Source organism: Lepidochelys kempii, chromosome 4 (assembly GCF_965140285.1).
Source record: "Lepidochelys kempii isolate rLepKem1 chromosome 4, rLepKem1.hap1, whole genome shotgun sequence".
In the NCBI taxonomy this organism is placed as follows: Eukaryota; Metazoa; Chordata; order Testudines; family Cheloniidae; genus Lepidochelys; species Lepidochelys kempii.
Window position 1 is genome coordinate 39,727,909 of NC_136383.1, and position 20,018 is coordinate 39,747,926.

At 40.3% G+C, this 20,018-nt stretch overlaps 1 protein-coding gene across 16 annotated transcripts in view; it reads left to right on the forward strand.

The window, feature by feature from the left end:
- BLTP1 (bridge-like lipid transfer protein family member 1) overlaps positions 1–20,018 on the forward strand; it is a 246,531-nt gene that overhangs the window by 59,257 nt on the left and 167,256 nt on the right. For all 16 annotated transcript variants that reach the window (XM_073341054.2, XM_073341048.2, XM_073341041.2 and 13 more), the window contains 7 exons: positions 3,112–3,191; positions 8,324–8,474; positions 12,735–12,891; positions 13,312–13,390; positions 14,572–14,663; positions 15,694–15,811; positions 17,092–17,247. In XM_073341054.2, the coding sequence (XP_073197155.1) occupies positions 3,112–3,191; positions 8,324–8,474; positions 12,735–12,891; positions 13,312–13,390; positions 14,572–14,663; positions 15,694–15,811; positions 17,092–17,247 (833 nt within the window). The remainder of the gene's footprint in view (positions 1–3,111; positions 3,192–8,323; positions 8,475–12,734; positions 12,892–13,311; positions 13,391–14,571; positions 14,664–15,693; positions 15,812–17,091; positions 17,248–20,018) is intronic.

Here is a 20,018-nt window from a genome sequence, read left to right on the forward strand (position 1 = left end):
TTTGATTTAAGTCATCTAGAGGCAGAGCCCAATTCATGAAAATTTTAGCCTCAAAAGTGAAAGCTCTGGAAAATTATAAATGAATAGAAATGGTAATGCATCTTTAACTCTGGTGGTTTCTGTTTATGATGGTGTAGCTGTAAGGAAAATAATTTCATATTTCCCCCTCTAGGGTGTAAATGGCCAGATTACCCTGCATCTGAAATGGCTTGTGCTAAATAGATCTATGTATTCCAAACAAAAGAGACATCGTATAAGGTTGTAATTAACCATAGGAATTCTAATGTTCTAAAGATGCATGGGATTAAGAAAACTAGGAATATAGATTTGTTCTTGTCACCAGTTTTTTAATGAAAGTATTCATTTTCCTATGTTTCATTTATGTCCTTTTAGAAAGGGTATATAGTACAGCCGTGTCAAGGTAACAGTGTTTTGTCAGATAATCTTACTTCATGACTCCTCCTATAAAGTTACAGGAAAAATACCAGATTTGGACATACACTATTATACTAATGGTCTAATTACTGAAGATGATCTGTCCCTGTGGCTCTGAATGCTATTTTTGTAGGAAAACAATTAACAAATAAAAGAATTGAATATAGGACAAGGAGAATGTTAAAGAGTTGCTAAGTAAATGGAAATTAAAAGTGGGGCTTCATTAGTTGATTATGGAATAAGGTAACATACAAGTCTCTCTTTGTGTGAGCATAAGTATCTCAAACTGAACCTGATATTTCAATACGTTGGTTAAATCATCCTTCAAGTTGCTTTAATTTAAAATATTTTAACTGGCCTGCATTTTGAGAACTGATTTAAAAGAAAAAAAGACTATAGAATGGTTTCTTATTAACGTTTGAACTTTTAAAATGGTGCAGGTTATTTAAACGGTTTTATATTTTGTATTGTAACAAAGCACATAACTATTTTTCTGTTAATTTTTTATTACTGTGATAGTTTACAATCAGATATTATGTTTCCATACTACCAGTGACACCAATGATGTCCTGTCATAAATATAAAGGGAAGGGTAAACACTTCTAAATCCCTCCCGGCCAGAGGAAAAACCCTTTCACCTGTAAAGGGTTGAAAAGCTAAGATAATCTCACTGGCACCTGACCAAAATGACCAATGAGGAAATAAGATACTTTCAAAGCTGGAGGGGGGGGACAACAAAGGGTTCTCTCTGTCTGTATGATGCTTTTGCCGGAACCAGAGCAGGAATGCAGGTCAGAACTCCTGTAAAAAGTCAGTAAGCAATCTAGTTAGAGATGAGTTAGATTCTGTTTTGTTTAAATGGCTGATAAAATAAGTTGTGCTGAATGGAATGTATATTCCTGTTTTTGTATCTTTTTGTAACTTAAGGTTTTGCCTAGAGGGATTCTCTATGTTTTGAATCTGATTACCCTATAAGGTATTTACCATTCTGATTTTACAGAGGTGATTCTTTTACTTTAATTAAAATTCTTCTTTTAAGAACCTGATTGCTTTTCATTGTTCTTAAGATCCAAGGGTTTGGGTCTGTGTTCACCTATGCAAATTGGTGAGGATTTTCATCAAGCCTTCCCCAGGAAAGGGGGTGTAGTGCTTGGGGGGATATTTTGGGTGGGAGACGTTTCCAAGTGGGCACTTCCCCTGTTCGGTGGTGGCAGTGTTTAACCTAAGCTGGTAAGAATAAGCTGAGGGGGTCTTTCATGCAGGTCCCCACATCTGTACCCTAGAGTTCAGAGTGGGGAAGGAACCTTGACATGTCCTTATTCAGAAAAAACAGTAATGACCAATGAAAAGAGACTTAAATACCAAAAATTAGGTTTATTTTCAGAAATCGCTTATGCTTTGTGTGGTAAGAAATGCTCTTACTCATGTGAACTTTCTGAATGCTGCACTAAGTGTGAGATCTCACTGCACTACTCGTTGCACTGGTGTGTTAACAATTTGCCTTCTCCTAAGGCCTCTGTTGTCCCTCATTCTGAAACTTCAAATAATGTAAAAAGCTATATACTATATTTTTTTTCTTTTCTCCTCCGCTGCTTCCCAAATACATCTGTTGTGGTGATATCATGGTTAAAACCCGAGCCTGGAAATCAAGGTCTGGGGTGAAATCCTTTCTCCTGGGCCAGCCCCTTGAGGCTGGGTAAAAAGGGCCAGAGCAACATAAAGGGGTCCTAAAGGACCTATGTTCAGTCAGGGAAGGGATTCTCTTGGGGCTGATGCTGCAGAATATAGTCATGAGGCTGCTTCCTGATGACCTCCTTGCAAGACCTGGTGAAGAGGGTTTGGTGAGTATGAGGAGGCTATGTTGGGGGTGCACATGCACTGATTCCGGGCAATAATGGAGCCCGTAGGGCTGCATACGGAGACTGCTGTCATTTAGACAGTCCTGAGGGCCTGGCTAAGTTACAGTAGGAACCTATGCAGCCTCTGGAGCAGCCCACGATTGGGAGATTGCATAGATAACTTAAAACCACCATAGCCCTCACTTGTTAGGGGTTGAGAGTTCTGTGCTGCATCTCCTAAAGGCACAGCACAGAATCTGACCCCTATGCTTTTTGTTTCTGCTATAGACTGTGGCTTTAAGCAACTTCTCTGTTTTCTGAGTTTCCCCACCTATATAATGGGATACTTATCTGCTTTATAGAAAGTTTTTGAGGTTTAATTCATTAATGTCTGTAAAATGCTTTGAGATCATGAGTTGGAAGCTACTATGGAACCACAAAATACTTATTAGAATTACTCTGTATTAGCAGAGAGGTCAGCCACTGAACCTGCTGCACTATTCCTACAATATTGGAGGCTCTGAAAGGAACTGATTAGTAAGAGACCTGAGGCTTTCCTCAGATCTGGGTAACCTGGAGGATATTTTATAGTACTATCATTAGGCCATTGGCAGCCAAAAAGATATTTTCTGTACAAATGCCTTTCTAAAAGTGGATTAGTTACTACTTATTGAAAGTTTAAGTACTTAAATTACTTCTGAGCTTACAGCTGAGCATGACCTGCACTCTCTTTTTCAGGATACCCAAAAATTCAAATTTAGCTTTATTTAAATTCTTAAGTTAATTTCTTCTAGGATACATTTCATTATTGACCTAACCCTTTTTCCCCCTACAACAGACCACCAAGGTTAATGGGAGAAGGCTTTGTTGTAATGCAGTCCAATGATGTTGACATCTACTATTACATGGATGAACCAGGTATCTTCTGTTAAATAATAGTGTTGTTTACATAATTTGTGTACTATTTATTTATCAGGACTTACTATACCATTAGTTTTAATGTCTTACTATTGTCTGTCTGGAATGCTGAAAGAATTTTTTTGATCTTCAGCTTGGAAGAGTTAGCACAGGATGTGAGACCATAAAAATGTCGCAAGAAAGTGTATGGAATGTCCCTGCCCTCTTAAGTGTTATCTACTAAATTTTCATGTTGTTGTCATTGAAATGAACAGGTGGGCAGGTTCCACTGACATAAATGGAAAAGAGTACTGTTTTATATTTGAGTCAAAACAATGTTTTTAACAGTATATATTAGCTGTTGTGCTTTACAATGAATATTGTCAACATTTAGATAAACCCAATATCCAGGCTTCTCTCTGCAAGTCTGAAGAAGGTAAGACCCTGGAGGTGGGATTTTCAGAATGGCATCAATGGGAGTTTGGTGCCAAACTCTCCTCACACACTTCTAAAAATGCCAAATTTTCAGTGCCTACCATTAAACTACTTAAAACTATATTTAAGCATCCACATAGAAATCACCTGATTTGTAAAACCATGTTAAGCAAACCTAACTCCTGGTGAAATCAGTGGGAACTGCAGATGTTTTTGAAAATCAGTCCAGTCCTATGTTGGTGTATAAGGTCTTGAGTACACAGGGAAATTTTCTCAGTATGACCTAAGGTGTGAATTTAATCCAATATAATACCACTGTAGCCTCCTGTGTAGATGCTCTTATTTTGGGATAGTAGGTTGTTTTTGGCATAGCTTTTGTCACTTCGGAAGGAGTTTATAACTAGACCGGTATAACTGGTCATTTTTTCCCCAAGTAGACAAGTCTTTAATATAGCTTTATGAGCTTAACTTGAGGCACACAGGTTAGAAAACGTTGGCCTAAGGGGTCTTGAACACAAGGGATAGGATTTTCAAAATTGCTCATTGTTGGCCTATCTCTGCCCACATTGAAGTAAATGGCAAAAATCCAACCATATTTAATTGGAAGGTTTTACTAGGAAAATTTCTACCAGCATACAGCTGCGGACATTGCTATCGCTAGTTTGTATTCACATTTGACTATCTTTGCTGGTGCAGCACGCCCTCACACTGACAGGTTATATTGGCAAAAGAAGGGCAGCATGGTGATTACGTATCCCAGTGTTCCCAGGGCCATAGTTCAGTGCATTTCCTTCTAAGAAATCTTTTGGCAGTGCATTGTGGACTGCCAGTGCTCTTCTCAGGCAATTGTGGGAGTTGGAGGATCAAATTCCCACAGTTCCCTCTGTTACATCCCATAATCTTCTCTTCCTCATGCTGGTTTTCCATCTCGCTGTCAGAGTCATGGATGCGGAACAGATCAGCAGAGCTGGCTTGTCTGTTTTAGAGACAGAGCAGCTGATTGTTCTGTACTTATGGAGCTACAAGTACTATCACAGCTGGGTCTGCAGTAGAGAAAATGAGAAAACTGAAGAGGTGTGGATAATGTGGAAAGTGAATAAAAGTCACCAGCTGCTGCAGGCACTCACTGACCAGCTGCACACTATGGAGCAGCAGTTTCTGGGCCTGTGAAATGAGCACCGAATGGTGGGATTGGCTCGTGATGCAAATCTAGATGATCAGTAGTGGCTTTAGAATTTTCATATGTGGAAGGCCACATTCCTGGAGTTGTGTGCCAGGCTCACACCATCCCTTCAGCACAGAGACCCCAAAACGAGGGCTGTTTTGACAGTAGAGAAGTGGGTGGTGATTGGTGCTCCGAAAGGTTTACTCTTTAGGGAATTTAGTATCAAAAAGTTAAAAATTCTGCACACAATATTTTAAAATTCTGCATATTTTATTTGTCAAAATAACACAATATAATCATAGCATTTTCAGTTATTTTGGTAATTTAGTTCAAAATACGTGTCAGCAAGTACAGACAACAAAGATGATTCAGGAAATGTTTTTTGACAAATAGGTTTCTTACTAGACATATTATCTCATCTATATGGCTCCACAGAGCTGATAGCAATACTAATATTTCCATGTATGCCAAGCAGAGAAGACTTTAAAACCCACGGCAGGTCCATGCCAGCCAACTTGAGCTTACAGGGCTCAGCCTGTGGGGCTTTCAGTTTCATTGCTGTTCAGACTTCTGGGCTTGGACTAGAGCTGGAACGATGGGACGCGCCCCCCCCCTCCCCCCAGCACAGGCCAGCCATGGGTTTTTCTTTGCTGTGTAGACATACCCTAAAGAGCAGTACATCTTCAGGAGTGAAGTTAGGGCATGATCTGGCACAGCACTTAAATATGTGCATAAAGTACAGCACCTGAGTATCCCCATTGAAGCTAATCTTTGCCAGCTTCCATCCTTAGTGAATGGCATGGCTAAGTAGTTCTCAGCATGTCACTGTAGAGTCACTGGAGTAGAAATGAAATTGTTCTAGACAATAGATTAGAAAGGAAATGGGAGTGGAGGCTCCAGCATGGCAGTGGGAAGCTCAGGCCACTGACTGCACAGAGGTAGGGGGATCACCCTGCAGACCGTCCATCTCCTTCTGGGACACAGATTTGGCAGTGAGGCTGCACCTGACCCTGACCCTGACACAGTGCAAGGCCTGAGCTCGCCTCAGAAACACATCTGGCCCTCCATGTCAGGTGCACCATGATAGCAAGCGAGAGGGACAGAAACTCATGTTCATGCCCGGTCCTGTTCCCAGATCCAGGTGTGGGGCAAGCAGACTTAGCTTGGCAGCATCCAAGTGTGGAGGGGCTTAATGTGGGGGAACCATGTATGGGATAAGAGGGTTCTGTGTGGGGCAATCTAGGTGTGGGTGGCTCTGTGGGGGGTCCGGGTGCAGGGACTGGGGCTCTGCAGGGGGAAGGGTCCAGATGAAAGTGGTTGGGCTCAGCAGGGGGATCTGGGTATGGGGAAGATGTGGCCTAAGCAGGGCTCAGCGGCAGGGGGAGCAGGGTTCTGGGTGCTGGTGAAGTGGGATTTGGTGGGGTGGGATTCTGGGTGCAGCTGGTTGGGGCTTAGTGAGGTTGGGGTCTGGATGCAGGGGGCGGGACTCAGCGGGGCGGGTAGGGATGTATTGGTGTGTAAGGGCATCTGGATGCATAGGGGTTGTACAGACGGGAGGGGCAGCTCCCCATACAGTGACACCTCCCCCTATCGTTGGGGAGTGATGGGGGCAGAAAGCAGGGTCCAGGGCACAGCTTCTTGCAACTAGGGGAAGTTCCTTTGGGTGGGTCTAACCTGGCCCCAGGAGTGGCTCGTGCAGGGGCAGAGGAGATCCCTCCCCCGCACCAGACCAACCAGGACTAGCAGTTGGAACACAGTGCATGTTAGGAGCCACCGGCTGGAGTGTCCCCAGCCCTATCCCTCCCTGGTTGCGGCCATACCGTGATAGTGAGCAAGAGGAACAATGTCTTGTATGTACGCCTATTCCTGACCCCCAAGGCGGTGGTTTACGTCTCCCCTGGCTGCTCCCGATGCCGAACCAGATGCATCCGCTTGGGACCTCTGCCTGGAAGGGGCACATGAATCAGTTATTTTGTGGGGAAAGAGTAAAATCTTGCACAGTAGCTCAGAATTCATGTAGTCTCAGTGCTCAGTTACTGGATTGTTTGCAAGCATTCTTCTGTATGTTTGATGTATTTAATTTGAATGCATTTTTGTTTTTGAATGGATTGAATTATATTTGCCTTACTTTATTTTTATTGTACTGGAAATTTTTTTTCTTCCTGAAAAAGTTTTTTTATTTTGAATGCATCGAAGTCCTGCTAATGTATTTATATGAGAACGTGTTTTGGTTGACTAAAGTATTCTTTGTTGTTTTTTGCCTGTTAATGCTACTCTGCACTTTTAAAACAAATCGGCTACTTTAAAATCTAATTCCTTTTTTCCCTGCCCACTTGCAGTTGTTTGCCATTTTGAGGGGTGTGTGAAGAACGGATAGGCGATAGTGAAGCGTCGGGGGCGGTAAAGAAAGTTTGTTTTAAAAACCATGTGCAGTATAGGGGGTAGTAAATTAAACCTACTCTAGTCCATTTTTCAGGGGGCTCTCTCTGAGTTTGGCTGGGTCTCAGAGCTTCTTGGGTATATGTGGGCTCATGTCTCACTCGTTAGTGAGCTTTTCATCAATGTGTGGTTCTGGTGTACCCTCCTCAGGACATTATGAAGAATCTACTATTAGTCACTAGTTGCTGGGGTCCCCACTCGTTATGGCATCTAGTTCTGCATAGAGTGGCAGCTCTGAAGGGCAGCACCAAATTTTTTGTTTTCCTCCACTGACTTTTGTTAGGACTGCTGCAGTTCCTTCTCCATTGCCTAGCATTGGTACTCATCCCTGTCATATTTCAGTTTCTGCATCTCCTTTGCAATGTTGCTGTGTGAATTCTGTAGTTATACTTCCATTGCTCCTCTCCTCACTTGCTGAGGACATCCAAGACTACTTTCCTGTAGTAGGCAGCAGCACTAAAGTTCGCTGGCGTTTTAGCTGTAGCTTTACATGGAGCCATACCTGTGTGTTTGCAAAAGTGAGCTAGCAAGAACAGAGGCATTTCCAAAACACTCTGGATATTTCAAAGGGGGCACTGTGACCATTAAGCAGAAGAGTTCAAAAATTTGAGCAGAGAGCAGTCACGGTAATTGTCATTGTGGCAATATTGCTGTAGGTGCAGTTAATACAGTGTTCACACAAGCATTGAACCAGCATAAGAGTGTCAGTAGAAGATTTATGCTGCTTAGGAAGATGATTTAACTTGACCCACAGTAGCTGAGGGTTTTGTCAGCAGGACTGAAAAGGCAGTGCCACGTGCAAAGCTGTGCTGACAGAAGTCAGGTTTTACCGCTAAAATTATGTAGTGTAGGTTCTGTGGCCTTTACTGACTTCAGTGGAGCAAAGTTAGCTGTCATTGAGTGCTTTGGAAAAATTCCTTGGACTCTTGCTTTCAGTCATATCCTTCTCTTCCTTTCTCTTTAGTCTACATGAAGGATGGTTTGACTCTTGCCTCTTGCAGTGATCTTGAATGAAACTGACATCTGCATACTTGAATTGTGTAGTGGTCTGCAAAAATTCTTCATAATTGGAAACACCTTCCTGGAGTAATGTTTACTGTATTACAAACTACAGGTCTTGTACCAGAGGAGACAGAGGAAAATAACGATGGAGAAACAACTGATGAAGACAGTAAACTGCAAGATCTGCCTCCATGTTGGGGATTAGACATTGTATGTGGGAAAGGAACAGATTTCAACTATGGACCATGGGCTGACAGGCAAAGGTATTAAACTGAATTGCATTTTTAATATTAATCTTGAATATCATTTCCTATTTGGAAATTGTAATGAAGCCTCCATTGATATTGCTGCTCAGGCTGTTAATTGTACATGGTAGACAACTAAGTATATAACAGTCAAAATATGAAATTAAAGGGCCTCTGACCAGTAGTTTAGGCCTAATAGTAGGCTCAGCATTAGCTGCTATGCATGTACTCCAGAATTTAAGGACGATTCTTCACAAAGATAATAAGCAGAACACTTAGATTTTTTTTTTAAATCAATACATTGCATTCCTATATAATGAATGTAGTTCTGATGCTGTCAAATTTCTGTATCTGTAGTAAATTTACACAAGTCATTAAAAAAAAAACCCTCCACAGTTGTGCCATTTTCTGTATGTAATAAAACTGTAATGATTTTTTGGGGGAGACTTGGAGCTAAGGGATATTGTAAACTAACTCTTCCTGAATGTTTCCCTTCAGATTAGGGTAGGGAATTAATAAAGAGGAAAAGATTGTTCTGTAAATTAGGATTATGGGTGGGAACAGGCAAATGCTTGATGGAATCCCAACAAATACTTACAGGTTTGGCCTTTTGCCTTACATTACAAGCCTAGATTCTACCACCATTCCTTACTTTGGATAGCACTTTACTCTGAGAGTAATTCCACTGAAGTCAGTGGGACTGTTTACAGAGTAAGGTACAAGTTGCATAAAGGTGACAATCTGGCCATTTAAGAAAAAAATGTTGAGAAGAATCACATATTTGATATTCCTTTTGGATGTATGCCATTTACTCAATTGTGAAATGGTTGTGATGACTACCTAATAGGAGTGTGAGACTGTATAGGAGTATAGATAGTAAACAATATCTTGAAGTACCTAAAGGAAAGAACTTCTATGTACAGCATGCTGCATTGCTGGGAACATGAAACCTCTAATTTTTAGTATCACCGAGAATATTTGCTCTCTTAAAGCACACTTCATATTTTAGAAAGAAAAGGAGTACTTGTGGCACCTTAGAGACTAACAAATTTATTTGAGCATAAATTTGTTAGTCTCTAAAGTGCCACAAGTACTCCTTTTCTTTTTGCGGATACAGACTAACACGGTTACTACTCTGAAACCTGTGTTCATATTTTAACTTGCTCAGTGATGGAGGCATGGTTGTTGAGGTGAGTTACATACTCTTTGGTCAGGTAAAGGATCCAAAGTGGTGGGTCTTTTCAAGGTATGTAAGGAGCAGAGGATGGAAGATGATAAAATACAGGTAGGATTTGATGAGAAACAGTCAAATGAAAAAAAGTCTCATTCAATTACATCATATAATGGGAGACAGCTAAAAAGTGACAAGTGTTTAAAGTGCTTATATACCAATGCTAGAAGTCTAAATAATAAGATTGGTGAACTGGAGTGCCTTGTATTAAATGAGGATATTGATATAATAGGCATTACAGAAACTTGGTGAAATGAGGATAATCAATGGGACACAGTAAAACCAGGGTATAAAATATATCGGAAGGATAGAACAGGTCGTGCTGGTGTGGGAGTGGCACTATATGTGAAAGAAAGCATAGAATCAAATGAAGTAAAAATTTTAAATGAACCAAACTGTGCCATAGAATCTCTATGGATAGTAATTCCATGCTCAAATAATAAGATAGCAGGAGGGATATATTACCGACCATCTGACCAGGATGGTGATAGTGACTGTGAAATGCTCAGGGAGATTAGAAAGGCTATTAAAATAAAAAACTCAATAAAAATGGGGCATTTCAACTATCCCCATATTGACTGGGTACATATCCCCTCAGGACGGAAGTAAAGTTTCTTGACACCTTAAATGAAGCAGCTAGTCCTTGAACCCACAAGAGGAGAGGCAATTCTTGATTTAGTCCTAAGTGGAGCACAGGATCAGGTCCAGGAGGTGAATATAGCTGGAGCACTTGGTAATAGTGACCACAATATAATTAAATTTAACATCACTGTCGCGGGGAAAAAGCCTTCGAAAAGGTCCCTCACCAAAGTTTCTTAAGCAAAGTGAGCAGTCGTGGGATAAGGAGGAAGGACCTCTCATGGACTGGTAACTGGTTAAAAGATAGGAAACAAAGGGTAGGAATAAATGGTCAGTTTTCAGAATGAAGAGAGATAAATAGTGGTGTCCCCCAGGGGTCTGTACTGGGAGCAGTCCTATTGAACATATTCATAAATAATCTGGAAAAAGGGATAAACAGTGAGGTGGCAAAATTTGCAGATGATGCAAAACTACTCAAGATAGTTAAGTCCCAGGCAGACTGTGAAGAGCTACAAAAAGGATCTCTCAAAACTTGGTGACTGGGCAACAAAATGGCAGGTGAAATTCAATGCTGATAAATCCAAAGTAATGCCCATTGGAAAACATACTCCCAACTGTATGTATAAAATGATGGGATCTAAATTAGCTGTTGCCATTCAAGAAAGAGATCTTGGAGTCATTGTGGATAGTTCTCTGAAAACATCCACTCCATGTGCAGCGGCAGTCAAAAAAGCAAACAGAATGTTGGGAATCATTAAGAAAGGGATAGAAAATATCATATTGCCTCTATTTAAATCCATGGTACACCCACATCTTGAATACTGCGTACAGATGTGGTTGCCCCATCTAAAAAAATATATATTGGAATTGAAAAAGGTTCAGAAAAAGGCAACAAAAATTCCTAGGGGTATGGAGCGTCTGCCATATGAGGAAGGATTAATAAGACTGGGACTTTTCAGCTTGGGAAAAAATATGAGTAATGGGGGAAATGGTAGAGGTCTATAAAATCATGACTGGTATGGAGAAAATAAATAAGGAAGTGTTGTTTACTCCTTCTCATAACACAAGAACTAGGGGTCACCAAATAAAATTAATAGGCAGCAGATTTAAAACAAACAAAATGAAGTATTTTTTCACACAATGCACAGTCAACCTGTGAAACTCCTTGCCAGAGGATGTTGTGAAGGCCAAGACTATAACAGGGTTCAAAAAAGAAATAAGTTCATGGAGGATAGGTCCATCAATGACTGTTAGCCAGGATGGGCAGGGATGATGGTCCTAGCCTCTGTTTGCCAGAAGCTGGGAATGGGCGACAGGGGCTGGATCACTTGACGATTACCTGTTCTGTTCATTCCTGCTGGGGCACCTGGCATTGGCCACTGTCAGAAGACAGGATACTGGGCTAGATGGACCTATGGTCTGACACAATATGACCTTTCTTATGTTTTTATGTTTTATATCTTGGGCATAACTTTTTCATTGCTGATTTTAAAGAAAAATTAGGGTGGAGTTTTCAAAAGTACTGAGTTGTTTAGAAGCATAATGAAAGTCAATGGGATTTGCTGCCCTAATTCACTTAAGTGCTTTTAAAAATCCAACTTTTAACCTCTGAAGTCCATTTCAAGAACCCTTCACTTCTTCAGGTTGGCATTAATGACTCTGCATAGGGTAATTCTGAAAAAATGATAATTTCTCAGCTACTACAGCAGTCAGGTCTTGAGTGCGCTGTAAAAAGACCATTCTCATTCAAGTACTTTTATTTTATCCAAGAAAGTATTTCATATGTGGTTACAGTTTTAAAACAGTTCTGTGGAATTTGACGTTAGTTCACTGATGGACTCCTTATGTGAACCACATATATCAGGCTATCTATGCTTTTATCATCCTCTCAGTTTCCTTTCTTGTGGCTATATATTTGGTTCAAATTGCAGAAATTCAGACTACGTTCCAATCCACACATTCTAATTTCATAGACAATTTGTTGTTATAGTTTCTGTGCTTCTATAAATTATACACAATCAAAAAGTGACCTTGTCATCTCTCTCATCCTAATCTCCAAAACAAGACAATTACAGTATATTGTGGTGGGAAGATGAAATGGAAGAAAGAATGTAACGTACTTGTATTTGCTTTTTGGGATTATGATGTTACTCCTTCCTGTCATCCCCTCATAACATGTCTCTCCACCACAACCATCCCTGCAAAAGTTTATTTCCTAGCAGTTTGAATATCTAATTTATTTTGAGTTTGATTTCACTAATGAGGCGAAAGTCTCTTCATTGATTTAGGTTTGAAGATTTCAGTATCTTGCAGCTTTATGCAAATGTTATTTTTTTCCTTCACTTTCCTTACCTGTTGGCTTTCCAAGGATCTAATTCAATTACACAGACAGGTGGCAAAGAAATTTGTAGATGAGACAAATAGTTTCTTTCCATCGGAGTAACTATATTTCTCTTCTTGTTTTCTAGGGACTGTTTGTGGAAATTTTTTTTCCCGCCAGATTACCAGGTTATGAAAGTCTCAGAAATTGCACAGCCTGGCAAGCCAAGACAGATCCTTGCTTTTGAGTTGCGGATGAATATCATTGCAGATGCCACTATTGATTTGCTTTTTACCAAAAACAGGGTAAATAATGGCAAGGTGGTAAGAAATAAATTCTTAAGATACCTCTGAATCTTACAAGCTCCTGCGATTAGGTTGTCTGGCTTTTTGTTTGTGCATATTTTCATTTGTCAGGTGGTATCTAGAGATATTTAAACATGGTATTTTTGGGGGGCGGGAGAAGAGAAAGGGAAATATAATCTTCTTTCATCCTCACCAGTTTCTCTTTCAGCCAAGGATCTTCTGGTTGTTAATGTTAACTTATTCTCAGTATCATGATTTCTCTCTCTTTTTTTTTTAAACATTAAGGACATATCCTAGTCAGCTAGATCCTTCTTTTTTAATCCTGACAATTTAACCATGAATAATGATGGCCAGAGGCATGACATACACTGGCTGAAGATGGGGGAGAAATAACGTTTAAACTTTTTCTCCCCTCCTTAGGAAACCAATGCTGTACATGTAAACGTTGGAGCAGGCTCGTATTTGGAAATAAATATTCCCATGACAGTCAGTGAAAATGGTAAGTTGATGAGGCGGTTTATTTTACATTCTTAAGATTGTGCACAGGAGAAAACAGTTGTTTATTCATAGGATTGTGGATATAGTAAGCTGTTTTCCCCTTATGGCTACAAAGGACCTACATTTCTCTGTAAAGGAGCAATAACAACTTATACTTTCATAGTGCCTTTCATTACAGGATCTCAAAGCACTTTAAAAATACAGATTTAACTCTTGTGAAACCCTAATTGATATCAATAAGACATTGCAGTAACTTCTCCCTAGTTACTGAAAACAAAGCTCTTATTTTATCTAATTTTATTAATACTTTAGCATATTACATAAATTGTATCTGTACAAAAGCAGATCCTATTTTTCAATATGATTACCATAACAAATCTTTAGAAACATAATGGGTAATACATTGATGAAATATTAACTTAGTCATAGAAATACCATGTAAAGTCAAGATAAAGATAAAGATGGGGGTGAAGGGAGACCGGGATTCGGGCTCTTCTGTTGCCCTCCCCTGTCGGTAAGTGTTGAAGTCCTATATTAAATATGCTGAAGTTTTCTTTACTTGCTTTTGCTTGTGTGTCTTATCTTTACCCTGTATATAAGGAGTAGTAGATGCAGCTTCCTTTTGAAGTTGATCATTGCCTTTCCTATCTCTCACTGTCTCTTTTGTCTATTGTACATATATATGATCCCTATCACCATAGTATCTGAGCAATCTTTAATGTTTGTATCCTCACAAACACCTCTGTGAGGAAGTACTGCTATCCCCCTTTTACAGATGGATAACTAGACACAGAGAAGCTAAGTGAGTTGCCCAAGGTTTCACACACAGGCTGCAACAGAGTTGCAAATTGAAACCTGGTCTCCAGAGCCCCAGAGAAGCCTTTTCTGGACCAGCCAGATTCCTCAACTGCATTATCTTAAGCCTTTGTCATCCAACTAGTAAAGGACTGAACTGGAGCCTCATACTATTGATTCTCTTCACGATGTGTTTTGCACCTCATGTTGTTTATTTATAAAGTATTTGAATTTCTGTTCAACTCTTGCTTCTTTACTGTAATTCAGAAATAATCTTGTCACACAAGATTGGGGGTTGGACTAGATGACCTCCTGAGGTCCCTTCCAACCCTGATATTCTATGACAAGAGAAGCCATGATGTAAACATTATTTGTTCTGTCTGCTAGGCTATTCCCCTGCAATTAAAGGACAGCTTTTACACGTTGATGCCACCAGCAGTATGCAGTACCGAACTCTTCTAGAAGCAGAAATGTTAGCTGTAAGTCTACAGTAACAAAGCATTGTTAAGCACAGAGGTGCAGTTGTCTCTGATGGACATTTGGTTTAATATAAATCATTTTTATATGCCTGGTATAAATGTTGTGCAAGTATAGAAAACAGTGCAATGATTGGGGCATTTGTATATACTTTACAAGACCTCAATCCTCCAAAGAATTATGCACAAGTAATTTTATGCATGTTGAGTAATCCCACTGAAGTCTGAAGAGCTACTTAAGTGTGTAAAGTTAAACATTGATTTAGGCCCCAGTCTGTGAAGGCTTGAGTTTGCTAATCTCACCTAGTTTATAGGCATAATATAACTTATAAACTGTCTCTTCTGGGTGCTCAGCAAAGATTTAATAGTAGAGTGTTGCTCAGACTTGCATTGCTAAGACATTTCTCCTGCAAAATATACGATTGTACATTAACTAGTATACTGTGAAGTATTTTAAATACTTAGAACTAAATTACTTAAGTATGACAAATACATTTTATGATGGATTAGCTTTTTAATTTGTGCATTTAGTACTTCATGAAATTCAGCAATTGAATTCCAGTTAACTTCTACTGAAATGCATATGCACTAGTTTTGAAAATGCTTCCTTTCCCTGAATGACAAGTAAAAGTAGGCACTTAATAGCCACAGTACATAGATGATTTGGCTTAAAAATTGTTTGTTTAGATGATATTTTGTAGTAGGCTGAGGAAGGTGGAATCTTGCTATGAAAGGTTAAATTAGATTATAAAGTGCTCAGCGTAACTGCTGCAACAGCAGATGGCGAATCTGTGGTATAATATGAGAAATTCATAGTAGAAGTTTTCAAACAAATGAATAAAGTGTCAACTGACCTTCAGGCACAGAGAAAGAGATTAAATTATTAAAAAACTGGAGAGGCCTTCTGTTCATCCCAGCAGGAAAATGGTTTTAATTATTCACCAAAGTGTATGTGGTTGACCCTTCATCTCAGCATTGTTCACACATTGTCATGTTTGAAGCGCATACTGATGCTTTAGTGTTTTGTTCACAGTTTCATATTAATGCCAACTATCCCCGGATATGGAACATGCCACAGACATGGCAGTGTGAAGTTGAGGTTTATAAAGCAACCTATCACTTTATCTTTGCTCAAAAAAACTTCTTTGCAGGTAACTTCCTTATTACATTAGTATCTAAATATTTAATTTGTGGAACATAAGTATGTCTGGCACATGTTTTTTCTTTGTCTTGTTGTTTTCCAAACCATTTTAGAGGGGCTGATGAAGTTGTTTTAATGCAAGAGCAGATGGCCTTACAAACGTGGTTATGTTTGTCTAAAATGGTGAATAAACTTGAGGTGCTAAAAATCCAAATGTTTTATTTCCTTTAATCAGGTGTTAATTTATGTTGTTTTATGGTTGACTAGTCACAGTGAAGAATAATTTTTTTTGACAAACAACACAAAATATATTGATTTGTGTTGATTATAACTTTTGAGATATTTCTTAGTTTAATATTGCTGATCTAAGAGACAAGTTGACCAGTTAATCTGGTGTATGCAGAAATTTTTTGGCTGACTAACTTCAGCTTTACGGGTTATCTTGATCTCCATGTGGCTGACCAGGCTTGTCAGAAAATAATCTCCTCCCCAGGATTTTGACTGTAATTTAGATACAGTACTGTAATGGAAAGCCAGTGATTCACAGGCACTCTCCAGTCCTGCATTTCTGGTTGCCTGTAAACTCTCTGAGGGATTGGGGTCCTGATGTAATTCTTTCATAGTTAAAACAGAATTGGGACTGATAAACAAAATCATGACAACTAGTTAAAAAATTTTTCTTCTAGTAAATTAAAGAAGAAATTTAAAACACTGAATAATCAGAAACTAAATTAACTTTGATATTTTTAATGATGTCCTTTAGATTCCTGTTTTTGTCTTTCTGTTGATTTTTTTAAAATTTGTAATGTTATGTACTTGCTGTTCTGTCATGTAATAGGTACACTTAACTTTATCTGAAACTTTGAGCTTAATGCTCAGTAAGTCAGGGTTCAAAATCATACTACTTGTATTATCCTATACCGTTATTGCAGTTAATTACTAATTGCATTTACATTTATGCATGAATATGATTTTAGTGTTTGGATATCTGTAAACAATTAGATTTCATTTTAATTTTTATTTTACACAAATAAAACTTGTACATCATTGATTCATCATTTTAATAGACTAAGGTAACTCTCCTTTGACCAGAAAGGTAAAGGATTGCTGAAATTTAGTAGTTCAGTTCTCAGCTGGTGTAAATTGGCATAGTTCCCTGAAGCCAGTAGAGCTACAATGATCTACAGCCAAAGATCTGGTCCAACTACTTTTTAAAGGACTTCTCCAAAGTATTTAGTTTCACCTGATACATTGCTAATAATTTGTCCTTTTTATTTTATATAATTTTAGATTTGATTCAAGACTGGTCCAGTGATAGTGCTCCTGATATTTTCTCGTTTGTTCCCTATATATGGAATTTTAAAGTAATGTTTCATCAATTTGAAATGATTTGGGCAGCAAATCAACACAACTGGATTGACTGTTCCACCAAACAGCAGGAAAACGGTAAGAATGATTTTTCTGAAGAAATTTTGTTAAAACATTTAAAAAAAAATCACAATACCTGTTTTCTGTGATGTGTAGGCGATCTTTTGGGAGGTAATAAAAACCTCTTCACTAGGTACATTGTTTGCCAAGAAATATAAGGTTTTTCACATGCTCACTACTGGAAAAACCTCTCACACCCTCAAATACAGCAGGTCTTCTTTGGGTGATTGCACGTGTCCATTCAATTGTAGGTGTCTGTGTGTGCCATTGCACAGTTGTCAGAATGTTTCCCCTCAGCGCTACCTGCTGGGGCAGCACAAGTGCCCTCTGCTGCTTAGAGCACCATGTGCAGGCATAAAGGTCTGAGCCACCCCCAAGTCCCCTCAGTTCCTTCCTACCGCTCGTGACAGTTGTTGTAGCTCTCTGTCCTTGCTTCTGCAAGTCTTCATTCAAACCTGTAAATAGTACCCATAGTATAGTTAGCGTAGTTTAGTGGTTGGTTGGCTTAATTTCAAAAAAGTATCTGACAGCCAGCCTCGATACTGGCCCTAGTATCTGAGGTATGCCTCACTCTCTGGGTTTCAAGCCCTGCCACTCTTGTGGTAAAGCAATACCTAATAGTGACCCACATCCCAGCTGCTCTAAGTGTTTGTGGGAAGCCTCACGTGAGCTGCAAATGTGACATTTGTAAGGGCTTCAAGCCATGCTCTCAAAAAGACAGGGCAGCTAGGTTGAAATATCTGTTGCTGGAATCGGTGCTGCATCTTCCATCTGAGCTAACTATCTTGATCCAGCACCTTTGGTGCTACTGGTGCTGAAAGGCAGATTGGCATTGCCAATACCGAAGAAGAGGCCTCAGAAATAGGAGTTTGTACTAGCACTGTTGAAAGAGACAAAGAGATCAAGCTCTTCTAAAGACTCAGGAGGTTGGTCAAAGAGGAGGAACTCTCCAGAGCACACCTGTAAACAGGGGAGTTTGTTGACTCCAAATCCTAGTACCTAGTACCAAATCCTAGTACAGGCCCGTCAAGACCAGCTCCAGAAGCACCTTCATCAGCATCTCTTTGCACCCCGGTACTGCAGAGTTTCTTCCCAGTGCCAACTATTCCTGAAGCATTAGAGGCTGCAAGAGAGTTATTAAACCTCTCAGTGCTGCCATCACTGGCAGTTCAAGAGACTCTCCCGGCACTGGCGCCCAAGGTCCCAGTGTCAGCACCTTCACCTCTGCACAGGGTAATTCAGTCTGATTTGACCATCAGGGTACCAATTAAGGTGGTGCCATTTAGGGGAAAGCCTCAGATGATCTTCCCGCGTCCCCTTCATCAGAGTCTGATCATTCTTCACTGGTACTGACAGGTACAGCCCCCGCCATGATCACAAGAAGAGGTTTCTTCTTCAGCGGACTCGGAAGTGGGATTCCCATGTGTCCCACCCTAGCCGGTCCCGTCGTCGGGAGTATGTCACCTTCTTTCCCTGATTTCAGCCTCAGCACCAGCAAGGGGCTTGTAGAAGGAACTCTTGGGCTACACACAGTTGGGGACTGGGGCTGTACTAGTGGCCCTTTAGGAACCTGTTGGGATTTCCTCCTCAATAGAGAGCATCCCTGCTCAGCTAGCTCCATCTACTGGTTCTCAGGATCATCAGCGCTGCAAACGCTCTAGCATCTGTCCCGAGCCTGGCACAGAAAATATTCAGAATCACTGTCACAAGTAGCCACAAAAGAATCAGCATCTGGACTAGCTTTTGTTACCGTTGACATCCTTTTTCTCAACTCCTGATGAGACAGTTGTGGCAGAGCCAATTTCTCCATTTTGTGATGATTTTAAGACTCTTCAGGAGTTGTTGGGGAGGATGGCTATGACCCTGGACGTTCACCCAGAGGAAGTCCAGGAAAAATCCCACAAGATGATGGGCATGTTGACAGCTGCAGCTCCAGCTAGATTAGCTCGCTTTATTCATGGTGCTGTCTTAGAACCTACCAGGTCCTCTGACAGGCACCAGTTTCTCTGCCTCCAACTTAGAAAAAGTGGAGAGGAGGTTCTGAGGTTCGAGCACCGATATAATCATCACTCTTGGGCTCCCCTTGAAGTGGCAGTGGCCAACGAAAAAGGTAGACAGGACACCGGCATCAACCTCAAAAAAATAGAGGACAAGAAGCTGGATTTATCTGGGAAGAAGCTTTATTCCACAGGTGGATTACAGCTGTGCATTGCAAACCAGCACGCTTTGCTGTGGCACTACAGTTTCATCATGTGGGAGACACTTTCACAGTTCAAAGATAAGCTCTCAGATAAGGTTAAAAAAAAGAGTTCCAGGCTTTAATTAAGGCAAGTTGGTCCCTAAAACGGCTCTGCAGGTGGGTCTGCATGTGGCAGATTGTGCCGTTTGCAGCACTTCTGCTATCACGATGAGGCATTTGTCCTGGTTACACTCTTCTGGCCTCCCTCCAGAGGTGCAGTAGGCAATCCAGAACCTCCCTTTTGATGGGCCATCACTCTTATCAGAAAAGATGGATGACTCTGCACAGTTTCAAATATTCTAGTCCAACCCTGAAATCCCTGGACGGTGAAGTGGAAGGTGTTCTGTTCTCAGTCCCAGTGTTTTCAGGAGTTTATCCCTCGAGTCCAAGGTCAGTCAAGGAAAAGGAGCAGATGTTAAAAAAACAGCAACCACCACCCTGTGCTTTTGTATCTGCCGGTTCATCAAAGTGGACAGCATCTGCCAAGAGCTCATTTTGATGGGCACGTCTAGAACAGAATACTAGTTCTGAAAGTGCCATCTTTTTCTTT